The 14731-nt window shown below is 38.4% G+C and overlaps 1 protein-coding gene across 3 annotated transcripts in view; it reads right to left on the reverse strand.

The window, feature by feature from the left end:
• The window catches only part of LOC127416436 (dual specificity mitogen-activated protein kinase kinase 5-like), a 68886-nt gene extending 58002 nt beyond the window's left edge, over window positions 1-10884 (reverse strand). For all 3 annotated transcript variants that reach the window (XR_007893104.1, XR_007893105.1, XM_051655805.1), the window contains exons 1-6: window positions 10489-10884; window positions 10260-10308; window positions 9878-9945; window positions 1417-1486; window positions 995-1035; window positions 61-128 (exon numbers count right to left, since the gene is read on the reverse strand). Coding sequence is in view for 1 of the 3 variants with exons in the window: in XM_051655805.1 (XP_051511765.1) it covers window positions 61-128; window positions 995-1035; window positions 1417-1486; window positions 9878-9945; window positions 10260-10308; window positions 10489-10620 (428 nt within the window). In the remaining 2 variants the exon portion in view is untranslated. The remainder of the gene's footprint in view (window positions 1-60; window positions 129-994; window positions 1036-1416; window positions 1487-9877; window positions 9946-10259; window positions 10309-10488) is intronic.
• Between the last annotated feature and the right edge of the window lie 3847 nt (window positions 10885-14731).

Below are 14731 nucleotides of genomic sequence, written 5' to 3' on the forward strand. Positions count from 1 at the left end.
ATAAATTTTCCTTCTGCTCCCTCCTCTCAATGAGGGCACACATGATCTGGGCTCACTCACCTATCATTGGACAGGGAATCAGCCACAGAGGAGCTCCTGCCACTCGAGGATTCAGGCCGCGTGTTCACCTGCGGGCAAACAAAGACAATCAGAACCCTGTGCTAATTAACCTGTGATTCAACAGCAACTGCCTGGTTTGGCCACAAGGTTAATTGGCTTTTGTGGGGGAGACAAAGAGAAATAAAGCGAGAGAGTGAGAGGCTTGAGGAAAGGGGTCACTTCATCTATCAGGCTAAATTAAATATAACTCTGGGAACATCCTTAGGTAAAAAAGAAAAAAAGAAGAAAAAAAGAATCAACATTATGTCCTTTATTTGTCATTTAACAGGATTCTTGAGACTGTTTATTGTAAGAGCCACACTGATGGATCGCAGAGGGAGAATGAAGAGGAAAAAAAAACTCAGAGAGTCACTATACAAATAAGTAGATTAATTGAGGTCTGTAGGTCGCATAGTGTAGTGCAGTAAAGCAGCTATTCTCTTCTTAATTAGTGTCTATGAAGACCTCATTTAGATCAGTTTAGCAGTTTTTTTTTAGGTTTTTTTTTTACCCTTTTCAAGATAATTAATTCTGAATTAAAACAAAACAAGAACAAGATTACAATGGTCTGTATCATTCTATCTAGGTAAACCAATTTTGTTAACAAGGTAAACAAACTAATTTTGTCGGATTCAAATGTGACTTAATCTGAGACAGAGAGACACATGTATTTAATCGTCCAATTTAGATTTTTTTTTTTGTTTTGTTTACAAAATTAGTCAGAACATATATACAGCAGAACAAAAATGCCAGAAAACCCATCTCAGCAGATAAAAACACAATGAAAGGCAGAGGGGGGGTAGAGAGACAGAAAAAAAGAGAGAGAGTCTTACACAGTGGTACACAGAATAACCAATTCATGCCCAACTCTGCTGAAACAATCATTGTGACATACCTTCAGGCCGTGTATGTTCCGGATCCCTGGGGTCTTGCCAGCTGAAAAAGAAAATTGACTAGATTGAAGATCACGTGAGTCAAGAGAGCAACACACAAGCAGAATGTGTTAAGTGGAGACATTACAATTGAGCTCAGGAAACTTACAACTGCTGTATAGAAAAAGGTATGTGCATGTGTATGTATCGTGAAGTCATTTACTCCACTAAACCAAATACATTTCACTCACAGAAGCCATTGAGAGAGTGGGCTTTGCCAGCAGAAAAGGTACACACACAGTAACAAACACATTTGAGTGTGGTATGGCTGAGTATGGGGTTTTAAACTGTGATCTAGGATCTAGGTAGGCCTCAGGCAGGTTTATTGTTGCAGTGTTAAACTGTAATTTGGACCAGCACACTAACACACACACACTTCACAAACCTCGTGGAAATATCTGTAATGGCTCAGGTAACAGTCCATTGATGCGTTGCTCCATCACTGTGTTGCAGTACTGCAGAAAATACAGTGGAACAAACACTTATGAAACTCTAAAAACATGCACTATATATATCAGTATATCACGCACAGAATCAATAATAATAATAATAATAATACATTTTATTTGAATAGCACCTTTCATACTTCATAACGCTTTGTCAAAGTCTTTCAGAAAGAAGTCCAAAAAAGTACAAAAAGCAATCTTACATAAAAACACTCTTGTAATGGTGAGAGAAAAGGAAAATGAATCAGGCTCCCTGCTCAGGTAATGGTTCTGAACCACCAGTCAGCCTGTGCATCAATTCATCTGTTGTAATGGCTTTCAGGCGCATCCCAATCACTGAGCAGTCAGAGGCTGGTCCTCATGTAATAGTAATCTGACAGTAACGGCAGCCAATTAACTAATTGCACTGCATGATAGACTGAAATGTGTTAAAATGGTTCTGAGCACGGCTCCATTTTAATCCTGATCTGAAGCACCACAATGGAAAAAGAAACCACAACCGCGCCAGTGAGCCTGGATCGGTACAGAACACCACACTTCAGTAACAGTAACTGTTCAGCCCGATGGTGGAAAAAGGAGCTAAAATTGTGCTTTTTTTACTCTACTTGCAAGGCAGCACTGTACTGATATTCTTTCAACATTCTAGTTAGGGTTAAAAATAAAGAAAGTATTATCGCTTAACATACAGAGTTGACCCCATTAAAAATGTGGAAACGAACTAATTTATCGATATTACTTAATAAAGTGAATGTTTATCACTTACTTTGTACATCTCCCCGAGTGTTGACATGTTTGTGTGACATCATGCACCTGCATCTCGGCAAAATTGTAGTTGAGAATATCTGCACGAGCCTACAAGTTGTAATTCTGACTTCAAGATGCATTCCACTGCACTTTTCCTAGTAGGAAGTTGTAAAATCCGACTTTCCGAGTTGAATGGAACGCAGCACTACTTTTCAAAACTTGCTCCGACACTGAATGCTCAAGCAGCCTAATTTACACTCAGAAAACTCCTGATGTTGCTATAACAATGCAAAAAGCACTTATCAATTTACATAAAGTGAAAATCAGTCCTCCTTTCCCATTTAATAAATTAAGCAATCACACAATCATGCAGAACATCTCAGGTTTGTAAATCCATAAGGATCTCTTTCTCAAAGGCAATAGCGACAGTAATGACAGTCAACTCGTCAGCAAGATCTCGCGCTCTTCGCTTTCAAATTACATCACTTAAAGCGTGATTGCGTCACTCAAGTCCAGCTAGAAGGCCTCGACCGGGACATATCCTAAAGATCACACCCACCAAGAACAAATAAATCAATCTGATTGGCTGATGAATCTGACAATCTGACATTAGATGCGCATTCATTTGCACTGTTGAGGGATTCTAAAGAAATTCTGAAGGCCTGAGGGGGTGGAGCTCAGACTCACTCGCTGCTTTGGGCATGCGATTTGTGAAACAGTTGTCACACTTTGCTTGTAAGCATCAAGGAATAAATTCTGACTGGATAAACTTTTCGTTTTTCTCTATTTGTTTGTAGATTAATTAAGAGTGGAAAGCGATTAAAAATACATAAGCAAAAAGTCAATGAAAATGAAAGGATGAAAAATATTTATTTATTTGGCATGTTAGGCCAGCAGAGAAGGCTTTGCTGGCCCTGAGAATTCACCACTAGTTAAAACCTAAGCTAAGGGTTCATGACATGAGGGAACAAATTTTCCTTGATCTTTTGACATATAAGAGGTCATTCTACTAAAACAAACATACTGTAAGTTTGAGAACTCAAAATTCCTCCTCAATAGAAAAAGAGCATTTATTTAAACCAAGCTGTAAAAATGGCTCATTTGGAATTTGTGGATTTTGTGACGTCACCAATATGTCAGCAAGACATCAACGCCCACTTTTACAACGTCGCACACTTGGCCCCGCCCACTGGCACTCAGTCAGACAGTTGAAGAGGACAGAGATGGACCTCATCTGTCAAGGGAGATTTATCTACACCAAAGGGGAACACAGGACACCTTCCTAAATGTTTTTCTACATAAACATGCACTAGACGAACTGCTTTGACCATTATCATGCATCTCGCATTGCTTTTAAAAGATGCAATATCAAGTTATAACTCTAAAAATGAGGCCCTCATTCTGTGTTCTGTGTTTTGAGTATAAACGCATCCTGGACGCTTTTTTGCACCCATCTGCACTATTTTTAATTGTTGGTTTATGTAAACATGCACTAGATGGATGTCTTTGATTGTTTTGATGTGTTTCCGGTGATGTGTGCCGTGTTTTAAGAGTGGTACGAGTGCAAATTATAAAAACGCATCTGTTCTGGTCCATTTCACTTCTGATTTCGGCTCATATCAGTGAACCACTCACAATATGATTCAAGCTTTGCAAAGGAACTGTTATTGAAAGATTGGGCAGTTAAAAACACTATTGGACCCGACCAAAAGTAACCAATTCCATTCACGAATGTTTCAAATGTCATGACTGTTTGATAGTTTATGGTGCTGTTGTGCTTGAGTGAACAGTTAATATATTAGATGTAATGTGTTGGATGTGCATTGTGTGTAAACCCTGAAACTTAATTTTACTATGTGCTGTGGGGCTTGTTCATTCTCTTTCTATTGAGTTTCAAGTATGGCTGTATTCGAGGGGCTGCATGATGTTGGACAATCTTAACAGTGCAGGCACGTGCCATGGGCTTTGAGACTGGGCAAGCATCAAAGATTTTTAATACACAATATTAAATGCTGTGCCCAAAACGCATTTTACGGGTGAGTCTAATGTTGCGGAAATGTTAGAGATGTAAATTTTTGCCTTAGAACCCACCAGTCAATGGAAACAATTATGTCACAGTGGCAAACTTCATAACCAATTGTTTTAAATTCAGGGTAGTAATATTGCTCATATCACACAAATAAAAGATTGTCATATATTGAGCCGAGCATGTTTATGTCCATTAAATCATTCAATGAACCATAGTGCCAGAACAGCTTGTTTTGACATACAACAAAAAGAAAAGATTGCATGTTACTAGTTTCACTACGTCACTCTTCCCACAGTTTAGAAACACTGGAATGGACAGCAGCAATTAACTAATCTGACCACCAAAAACAACAATCTTAACCTGAATGCACAAGGCAAATGTAACATAAACACGGCAGTCATCCCTTAATATATATATATTTATTTATTTTTTATTTTATTTATTTTTTTCTCCCCTTTTCTCCCCAATTTGGCATGCCCAATTCCCAATGCACTCTAGGTCCTCTTGGTGGTGTAGTGACTCACCTCAATCAGGGTGGCGGAGGACAAATCTTACTTGCCTCCGCGTCTGAGACAGTCAATCCACACATTTTATCACGTGGCTTGTTGAGCGCGTTACCGCGGAGACCTAGCGCGTGTGGAGGCTTCACGCTATTCTCCGCGGCATCCACGCACAACTCACCAAGCGCCCCACTGAGAGCGAACCACATTATAGCGACCACGAGGAGGTTAACCCAACGTGACTCTTCCCACCCTAGCAGCCAGGCCAATTGGTAGCTTAGGAAGCCTGACTGGAGTCACTCAGCACGCACTGGATTCGAACTTGCGACTCCAGGTGTCTTTACTTGCTGAGCTACCCAGGCCCCCCCTCTTAATATATTTTTTTAAACAGACACTGCGACCTAACGTTAGAACTATAAAACAGACAGAGCATAACACAAGGAGGACATGATTGCCAGATCACCACTTCATAGCCTCAAACTAACCAGAAACAATGACCTAGTATCTATGACCTAGTATCAATAACACAGATTTTTAATAAACATATTAACTCACCTTTACTGGAATACAAAATCCATGCGTCTCTCCTTGCAAATGAACATCTCTGTCACTTTGTTGTAAAAGTCGCCCACTTGTTGAAGTTTCAATAGCCTCTCAATTTTGTATTGAAATTAACTTTGCCAAATCCGCGTAAGTCGTCGATGCTTACACTATTTACCGCTTAATAACGCATTAATTGCGTAAATTTGAACGTGTTGATGCAAAACAAAAATCTAGCCGATAGCGTGACTGAAGGAAGGAGCTTCTGATTGGCTTACTCGTTTGTCATAATGTGTCATTATTATGTCATACATTATGTCATGACAAAGTATGTCATGATCCCTTTTAACACTATTCTTTTGCTGCCTTCCAAGCACTGGTATTCCTTCAAAAAATACAAATCTAATTTATATCACTTTTTTCCTTTAATTAATCTATGCCATTATTAATCTAGATCCAATTTCAAATGAAATGCATTTCATAAACCATATATACACAATAATTACTGTGTAGTTACTTGTTACAAAGTCCTTAAACCTATGACAAACAGAGCATTTTCAGCAGGACTTTTTAAGACTTGATATTACAGAAATACACAACATTGTGACCCCTAATATAAACAGAGTAAGCATGCAATTGATCTTTTCCTCTAGCACTTCTGCTGATTCTGTCCCAAAAATATTCAACTGCATTCTCTTTTTTGACACACACACATACACACACACACACACACTGATCCCCGGCCTCCTTCCAAAAGAACATTCAATTGATGTTTCAGTTAACAGAACCATCTGGTTGCCCAACCCCTTCTCTCAGTCCAGCACAAGACCTTTGTGCCCAAACACAGAGCCCCCATCACACACAATAAGGCCATTAAAAACCACAGACCCAGATGGACAAGAGAGGAGGGGAGAGTGCAAGTGCTTGAGTGAAACACAGAAACACAGAGAGCGAGAGACAAAGACAGAACAAGACAAAGGTCAAAAGCAAGGCTAACTGCGGGCCCGGCGGTATAGTGCTGTTCCTCCACTGTGTGTGAATGCATGATGAATCCACCGGGGCACACATGAGGACATGCAGAGGAAGCAGTGTTAGAGCAGCTGTTATTAAATACCCTATTTATCACTGTCACCTCTCTGCAATGCCTGCAGGCGCTGAAACCATGTAGTTCTACCAAAACACACACACCTTTAATTTTCCACTCGGCTGCTTTATCGATTAGGGCTGCAATTACCTAACTAATCTGTAACAGTGTATTAAAAGAAAGCTCCCTTTGTTGGACAATAACTAAAGGCAGTTTGATCACAGGAAGGCAGCTTGAGAGCTGGAGGGAACAGAGTCGTCGGACCTGCGGTCTGTTGGACCCCAATCATTAACACACCCAGAGTAAAGCACTCCGTAATTAGCTGGCCCAGCCTGGAAGATCAGCGCCTGTGAGTGTTTGTTAGTGAGTCATGAGGCTACACCTGACATGGGTCGGTCTTTAACTTTGAACTAACATCCTTTTCCTCCATACTGGAAAAACTGACATTCCTTCAGTCCTTGAGGGTTCACTGGAGACAGTTTGAAGGTCAGATTCCACTACAGAGCTCAGTGAATTAGCTTACGCACTGTAAAGCAAGAAGTCATCTCCTAATTCCTATTAACTCTACAGAATAGTAGATCCCATCACATGGAATTAAATGAAGCAAATTCATAAAGGTCTCCACAGAGACTACAGAGCCAGCAAGGCAAAGGGCATAAGCTTGAAATATGACCACAATGACTGGTTAAAAGTACACGCAAACCCCCCAACATGTTACACGCATATTAAATTCCACCTTTCTCAGCAGCTTGCGTTCTCCCCAGAGAAGCTGGCAGCATCGTGGGGGAAAAAAACTAATTTTCAGAAAAAGTGGACTCAGTTGTGCTGTTAACCAAAATATGATGGAGAGGCAATCTGCAATACACAGTGATATGGCTTCAAAGACTTCTAACATTATGTGTGATCACATATCTCAAGCATTAATGCAGACTGTTGGGATAACAAATGAGAATACTCACATTACCTCACATCTCTCCAATGTCAGAATCTGCATTTCAAAATCAGCTGTCATCGAAAAGCTATACCACCCACACAAAATTAATCAAGGCTGAAAAAAAGTTGAATTACACTCAGGAATGGCAGGACACCCCCGAGATATCATTGTCAGTGTGTCACCTTCTGGCCTAATCTGGCTAATGACTGCAATGGCCTTGAGACAAACAACATTGATAAAGCATCTCTAAAAATAAATAAATAAATATCAAATAAGTGATTTCATTTCCTGGAGACGCAGAGGCAGTGGTTTTGAAGCCTATGGCTACTGTAGAGTCATTGAGAGCTGATGGGGGGTAAAAGACAACTCCAGCTGAAAGTGGATTTTGAAAAATTCCTCTCCTCAGGAGGGCGATGTTTCTAATGAGGCGAAACTTTAAGTATTGAATAATAAATAATAAAAGTTGATAGTTCATTTAGCTTCCACTGTACTTCACAGGGGGAAAACTATTATGAGTCATTACACTTGGTGTCCACAATGTAAGCAGTAAGTATTGAAAAACACTTTTACAGTGGTCTTGAAAGAGGAACATTAAAAACAACAGACAAAGAGCCAAGAGAGACAAAGGAAGAGAAACAAGATTAGTTAATAATATTACTTGAAAAGGAAGATTTTTTTAAATAGGCGTCATTGAGAACATCAGGTAGGAGTTTATGACAGCATCAATTCTTTTTCTTTTTTTGGGGGGGGGGGGTCCCCCTTTTTCCCCTAATTTGGAATGCCCAATGCGCCTTTAAGTCCTCGTGGTCGCGTAGTGACACACCTCAATCCGGGTGGCGGAGGATGAATCTCAGTTGCCTCCGCGTCTGAGACCGTCAACCCGCACATCTTATCACATGGCTTGTTGAGCGCGTTGCCACGGAGACATAGCGCGTGTGGAGGCTTCACGCCATCCACACTCAACTCACCACGCGCCCCACTGAGAACGAACCAGATAATAGCGACCACGAGGAGGTTACCCCGTGTGACTCTACCCTCCCTAGCAACCGGGCCAATTTGGTTGCTTAGGAGACCTGGCTGGAGTCACTCAGCACGCCCTGGGATTCGAACTAGCGAACTCCAGGGGTGGTAGTCAGCGTCTTTTACCACTGAGCTACCCAGGCCCCCGACAGCATCTATTCATAAAATGTCCATTCAATGGGGGTGTGAGACACAAATCTTTGGAACTTTTTCAATTTGTACCTGGCTCACAGGGGAAGAGAAATTAAATATTAAAAAGTTTTCCCTTCACTTATCTTGCTTGGATAACACCTGTATAATTTTAAAAGAGTGATGAGATCAGGAAAAAAAAAAAAGAGAAAAGATTTTAACAGAAAAAGGAAATTTGTAGCTACTTGTCATCTTCATCAAACAACAAATTATAATTAAAACGTTTTCCCCAAGGGTGAATAGTTTTGAAATAATATATTTTTAATAGCTTTTCCCTTGCAACAAAAGCACTTTCAGCACTCAAAATTGTAATACAACAGACTATGATTCTGACCTCACTGGTTTAGGATCAGTAATTACAATTCTGAAAACAGTAAACCAATTGACCACAATTATTTATATTTAAAATCAACAATTCTGTGTCCTTGAGAGACATTAGCCCCTTTCCCACTGGCGATACTAAAGCCCGTTTTAGGTACTTCTCCCCGGGACTAGTACTTTTCGTCGCTTTCGCACCTGAGAAACTATAGTTCCTCAGAGCCATTTTAGGGGGATTTTTAGCTCCTACTCCAGAGTAGGTACTTCTGGGGCGTTTAGGGACTGTGGGAGGTGCTGTAGCCTGTGCTTGGTCAAAAACCTATGATGCACAAATAGCTTTGAGAATCTCAGGAGTCCACATCTGCCATCTGTAACTAACTATTAGCTGCTAGCATGCTACTCAGAGGATTGCGCTAATTTTACAATTCCCTTTACAGAAATAACATATAAAAAAACAAAGTATACAAAGAGAAACACCCGTGTCACATATGTATGTGTGTGTGTGTAACTTCACATGCTTTGAGTTTTCATCGCATCTGTACTGTTTGTACTATGTGACTATACAGAAAATAAAGTGATTTCTGGATTAATACATCGACTTTTTCCTGGGATGGTGGATATAAATAATCAGATGTTTATCGAGAGTGGGTAATTGAACTCTATTATACACTATCCATCATGAAATCTAGTGTACATAATCTAGATTGATTTATTCCCTGCCTGTCACTTCGTGGTAACTTGCATCAAATTTTATGTCAATGAGTAATTCAGTACAGTAATTTATGTTGAGTCATAAAAGCCTTTATTGTAAAATATTGTGTTGATAAATAGGTTTATATTGCATTTTCAACACATTATCCGCTAAATTCAGCACGTGCTGCTTGGTAGTCAAACCGCAACAGAGGAAAAGTCTCCTCGGGTATCCCGTTCCTCATAAGAATTTTCATCTAGAAAGTTACTAAAGGAAAAGTACAGGACTGTAGGTGGGAAAGGGCCTAGTAGCTCAGCTGGATTTTAACACCCAAACAACATGCATACTCACATATGACAGCATGGCTTTGAGCTCCTCATCACTGCGAACTGTGATTCGATCCCCAACTTCATCCTCATCTGAAATGAAAGCGTACACAGCTAAATCATTCAAGGGTGCAGGTGAACAGCTAGTCCCTAATAATTTATTGAAATTACCATTTTTATCACTCATTCTGCAATTTGGTAACATTTTCATTTGTTTGGTTACTTTCCTGCATGACAATCACCCCTTATAAGTATAATTACAGGGCAATCACAATAACGATATCACAAAAAGCACAAGAAAGTAGCTAAACAATCACAGTTTTTTGTTGTTGTTGTTTTATAACATAGGGAGGAATTTCACAGTTAATCAGCTCTTTATTTGAAGCGAATGCAACACCATTGCTTACATTCAAAAGCAGTGACTGTGGCTTCAGGCATGACATCCCTGATCGCGGCCTGTAAAACAAGAGACTCAATAAGAAGGAATACATTTGACTGACAGCTGTCAATCAGCACCAACATCCTCAAATCTATTCACAGAGGTCCCCTCATATTATGATATCATCTATGAAGGGTTTCTCTCTGTGAGATATTACAGGAAGTTACATTGTAAATAAACGTTAAACATCATGTCACCAGCAAATCATTGAAGTTCAGATGTGATGGACAATCCACTAATGAGTCCATGTCCCCCACAGGTGTCTTTATCCGGATGACTATTCCTTCAGATTCCATGCTGCACAGGTGATTCAAAACAAGTAAAACCATAACAAAAGCACAGAGACAATCATAATCTTGGCTTCCAGGGAAGATCTGCACACACAGCAGCAGTTGTACTGCAGGCTAGGCGGCTAGCTTCTTAGTATTTCCCATATAGCTGAAGCGGCGAGTACTCCGGCTAAAAGCGAAAGTTCATTCTATAAGCACTGAACGGATAATCTGACTGTTAACTGTGGATTTCAGCAGTTTACTGACTATCAACAATGAAAGTAAAGAAGAGGAAGTTTAGCGGAAGTGTACCACCGTTTACCCGGAAACTGAGTTTCCATGTGACGCATATAAAAGCCTCGCAGAAATAGAAGGAAACAAAAGTAAAAAAATAAAATAAAATAAATAAATAAAAAGTGCTTAATGAATTTTATATATCTTTATTTATTTAAGTTATATTTGTAGAGTGCCTGCGTTTTTTCCAAAGGAAGATGAAAAGCATTTTTATTTAATTAATCTTAAAATATTTCTGACCAAATTTCATAACCATAAATGCAGATTTACTAGTATTAAAACAACGTCACGGTTTTAGGCTTCACATTGATAGTCTTAGAGAGATTTTTGTGAGATTTATAAAGTTTTTTATTTTAATTATTTTTTTTCTTTGCATTTTGTCTTTTTGTATTATTAATTCCCTGTTTATTTTGTTTGTATTATACCTTATACGTTATTATGTCATTATTTTTATAATTATACAAACTGTATAATGTTGATGTTTATTGGATTAAAAACAATGCTTATCTGTGTAAGTGTCTGTGTAGATGACTGTTGTGCCTGTGCCTTCTTCTAACTGATAGGGTGATTTTAATTAATTAAAGGCTATTTAAAGTGATAGTTCACTTAAAAATGAAAATTCTCTCATCATTTACTCAACCTCATGCCATCTCAGATGTGTATTACTTTCTTTCTTCTGCTGAAAACAAATGAAGATTTTTAGAGGAATATTTCAGCTCTGTAGGTCCTGACAATGCAAGTGAACTTGAACAGAACTTTGAAGCTCCATAAAGCAGATAAATGCAGCATAAAAGTAATCCATAAGACTCCAGTGGTTAAATCCATATCTTCAGAAGCAATATGACAAGTGTGGGTGATAAACAGATCTATATTTAAGTACGTTTTTACTGTAAATATCTCTTTTGCTTTCACATTCTTTCGCATTCTGATATTGAAAGTGAAATTGGAGATTTATTAAAAAAAATATTGATCTATTTTTACACAAAGTGATTGCTACGCTTAAGAAGGCATATATTAAACCACTGGAGTGTATGGATTACTTTTATGCTGACTTTAAGTGATTTTTAGAGATTGAAAGTTCTGGTCACCATTCATTTGTATTGTATGGCGCTACAGAGCTGAGATATTCTTCTAAAAATCTTCATTTGTGTTCAGCAGAAGAAAGAAAGTCCTATGCATCTGGAATGGTATGAGAGTGAGTGAATGATGAGAGGATTTTTATTTTTGGGTGAACTATCCCTTTAAAATTCAGAATAATTACAATCATAATTTTATTATGATTTTAAAAATAAAATTATGATTATCTCTTTACCTATCTCTTCTTTATTTAACTTATTTAATTTAATTTATTTTCTGTTTAACACATTTGGTCAGCCTTTAATTTGTGTGAAACTTAATTGTGGTTTTAACTTACAGTAAATTTACCATAATTTACCCTCTTTCGCCTCCCCCTCCCTCTTCGTTTTCCATCCACCAACACAAAAAGCTATTTTTTCTGTTTGACATATTTCATGCATTCATTTTGTAAGAAATATTTTAATCTGCTGTAGATTGTTTAATATTTTATTGTTTTACTTGTTGTTGTTTTTTAAACTTTATTCTGCTTTACTTACATACAATTTAAATAGCATTATCATTTAAAGATTTCCACTTTGCGCAACTCATTAGTGTGTAATTGAATGTACAACAAAGAACATTTAGTGCCTTGTTGATTACAGCCTTATCTTAAGGGAAGACTTGTTCCCTCAATCATGGTCACAGCCTGATTGCAAAAGCCTCAGCAGACATTGATCCTTTAGCAATGTGGAGTTTTGTTTCTGCTAATGCAGTCTGGATACCTTAGACCAGTGGTTCTCAACCTCCAAGGCCCCCCACTGTCCAAGACAATGTTTGAAGGCCCCCTTGCCCAAAACTAGACATGTCTGATTAAAATAATTAATCATGGATAATTGATATTCTAGAAGTATCAGAAAGAGTCTGTTTATAATTTTTAGGCATTCATCTATTATTTTAATATTTCTTATTTTAAATTAATTTTAAGTCAACTTGAGGCCCCCTTGGAAGTGTGCTGAGACCCCCTAGTGGGTCCCGGCCCCCTGGTTGAAAACCACTGCCTTAGACCACGGGCAGGATTTAGAGCTACATGTAATGATAAAAAGCTATGAATGCTAAGTCTGACCCATGGCAATCTGAAATCCACAATCATATGAGCACTGCCAACATGTTGTGGTTACAGCCCAAAAAAGATCAGGTTCCACATCAAACTTTAAAACAATAACGCCTCTATCCTATCAGTTCCTGACCTACTGTATTTTCAGCCATAAAGCTGCCCTGTCAATGGAACAGATTTGTAGTCTGAAAGAGCAGTAGAAGAATGCCACCTTAAATGTTTTCTTTGCTCTTTTTGTAAAAGGACAAAAGCTAAAAGCTTAAATACGTAGTTGGGTTGCGTACAATTGAATGAAGACCATTCTCCTCTCAAAATACAATTTAAACAGTCCGCTTTTAAACTCTCTTATGTTAGTAAAAACTTACTAAGAGCTCTCTGTTTAATGATCAGATTATATTACTCACATTACAATTGCCAACTGGCTGAAAAGGAGTGGGTGATGTTATTATTTTGATAGCCCTACAAGCTGCTACAGATTGTGTGTACAGCTGAATGCACACAGATACACGTGGCTCATAAACACACAATCAAATCTGATGAGTGGTTAACCCTCCATGATCTGAGGTTATTCAGAATGAGTCATCATCTGCTCTGCATGACATTGATTGTGTCACACCGCACAATAAGTAATGGCATCATTGGGGTTTCATTGTTTCACATTTAGGGAAGGAATTGTAGACAGAAATGGAGTATCAGAGTCAACGTATCTAGCAGTAAAGTGCTGATTAGAGGAGAGATGTAAATGGCAAAAGTGTTCCTCTGTGGGCCTGCTGTTAGGGACTTCTGCAAGTGCAGTATAAATAAATAAATAAATAAACACACACACACACACACACACACACACACACACACAAAAACAAAACAAAAACCTGCCAAATCAGCAAGACCAATTATCAGAAATCAAACTCTGGACCTGGCTGTGAAGAGGACTGTAGAGGGGAGGGAGACGGCTAGAATGCAGTGTCTGGTAATTAAAAAACATTTTATCAGCCCGAACGGTCTACTCTGTCTTTCTTTCCATCGACAAGCTGCTTAGCTGAGAATGAGCTGTTTGACTTCAGATATATGAGCTGCTGGTATTTAACTCTGCACTGGAGAAGAAAAGGAACAAAAGACAAGCTGGGGAAGTTTTCATTACTGCAAATTAGGCTGTAATTATATCTCTCACTTCTCGCTTCTTTTTTTTTAATCTCCAAGACAGCCGTTTCTGATGTTCTTGTTTGTGCAAAACAATGAAAACGTAAAAAAATAAAACTTTTTTTAAAGTTATAGAAACTATAACAATCTGGGTTTCCCAATGAGACCTAAGATGCACACTGATCACTGATCTTTGTACTGTATATTACGATTCATTAATAATGCCTGCCATTGGCTATTGGATATTAGCAATATCACCAACATAAAATTGAGAGATCTACTGTTCATTGGTTTATTCAAATAATTTCTGGAAAATAATGTTCTTCAGAGTCAATGTACACTTTATAGTCCCCAAGGGGAAATTTGATGTGGACACCTTGTTGCTACACTGAACATAAAAAATTACACACAGTACAACACAAACTAACAATAAAAAGACATTCAGTCAATGTGAACTGCTATTAAAAAAAAATTGCACTGATACAGGCACAAATGAGTTCCTAAACCTATTCAGTTTACAATGTGGAACTCTGTATCTTCTACCAGAAGGAAGCATTTTATACTGTGAGT

The sequence above is a fragment of the Myxocyprinus asiaticus genome, chromosome 2, assembly GCF_019703515.2.
Source record: "Myxocyprinus asiaticus isolate MX2 ecotype Aquarium Trade chromosome 2, UBuf_Myxa_2, whole genome shotgun sequence".
Lineage (NCBI taxonomy): Eukaryota > Metazoa > Chordata > Actinopteri > Cypriniformes > Catostomidae > Myxocyprinus > Myxocyprinus asiaticus.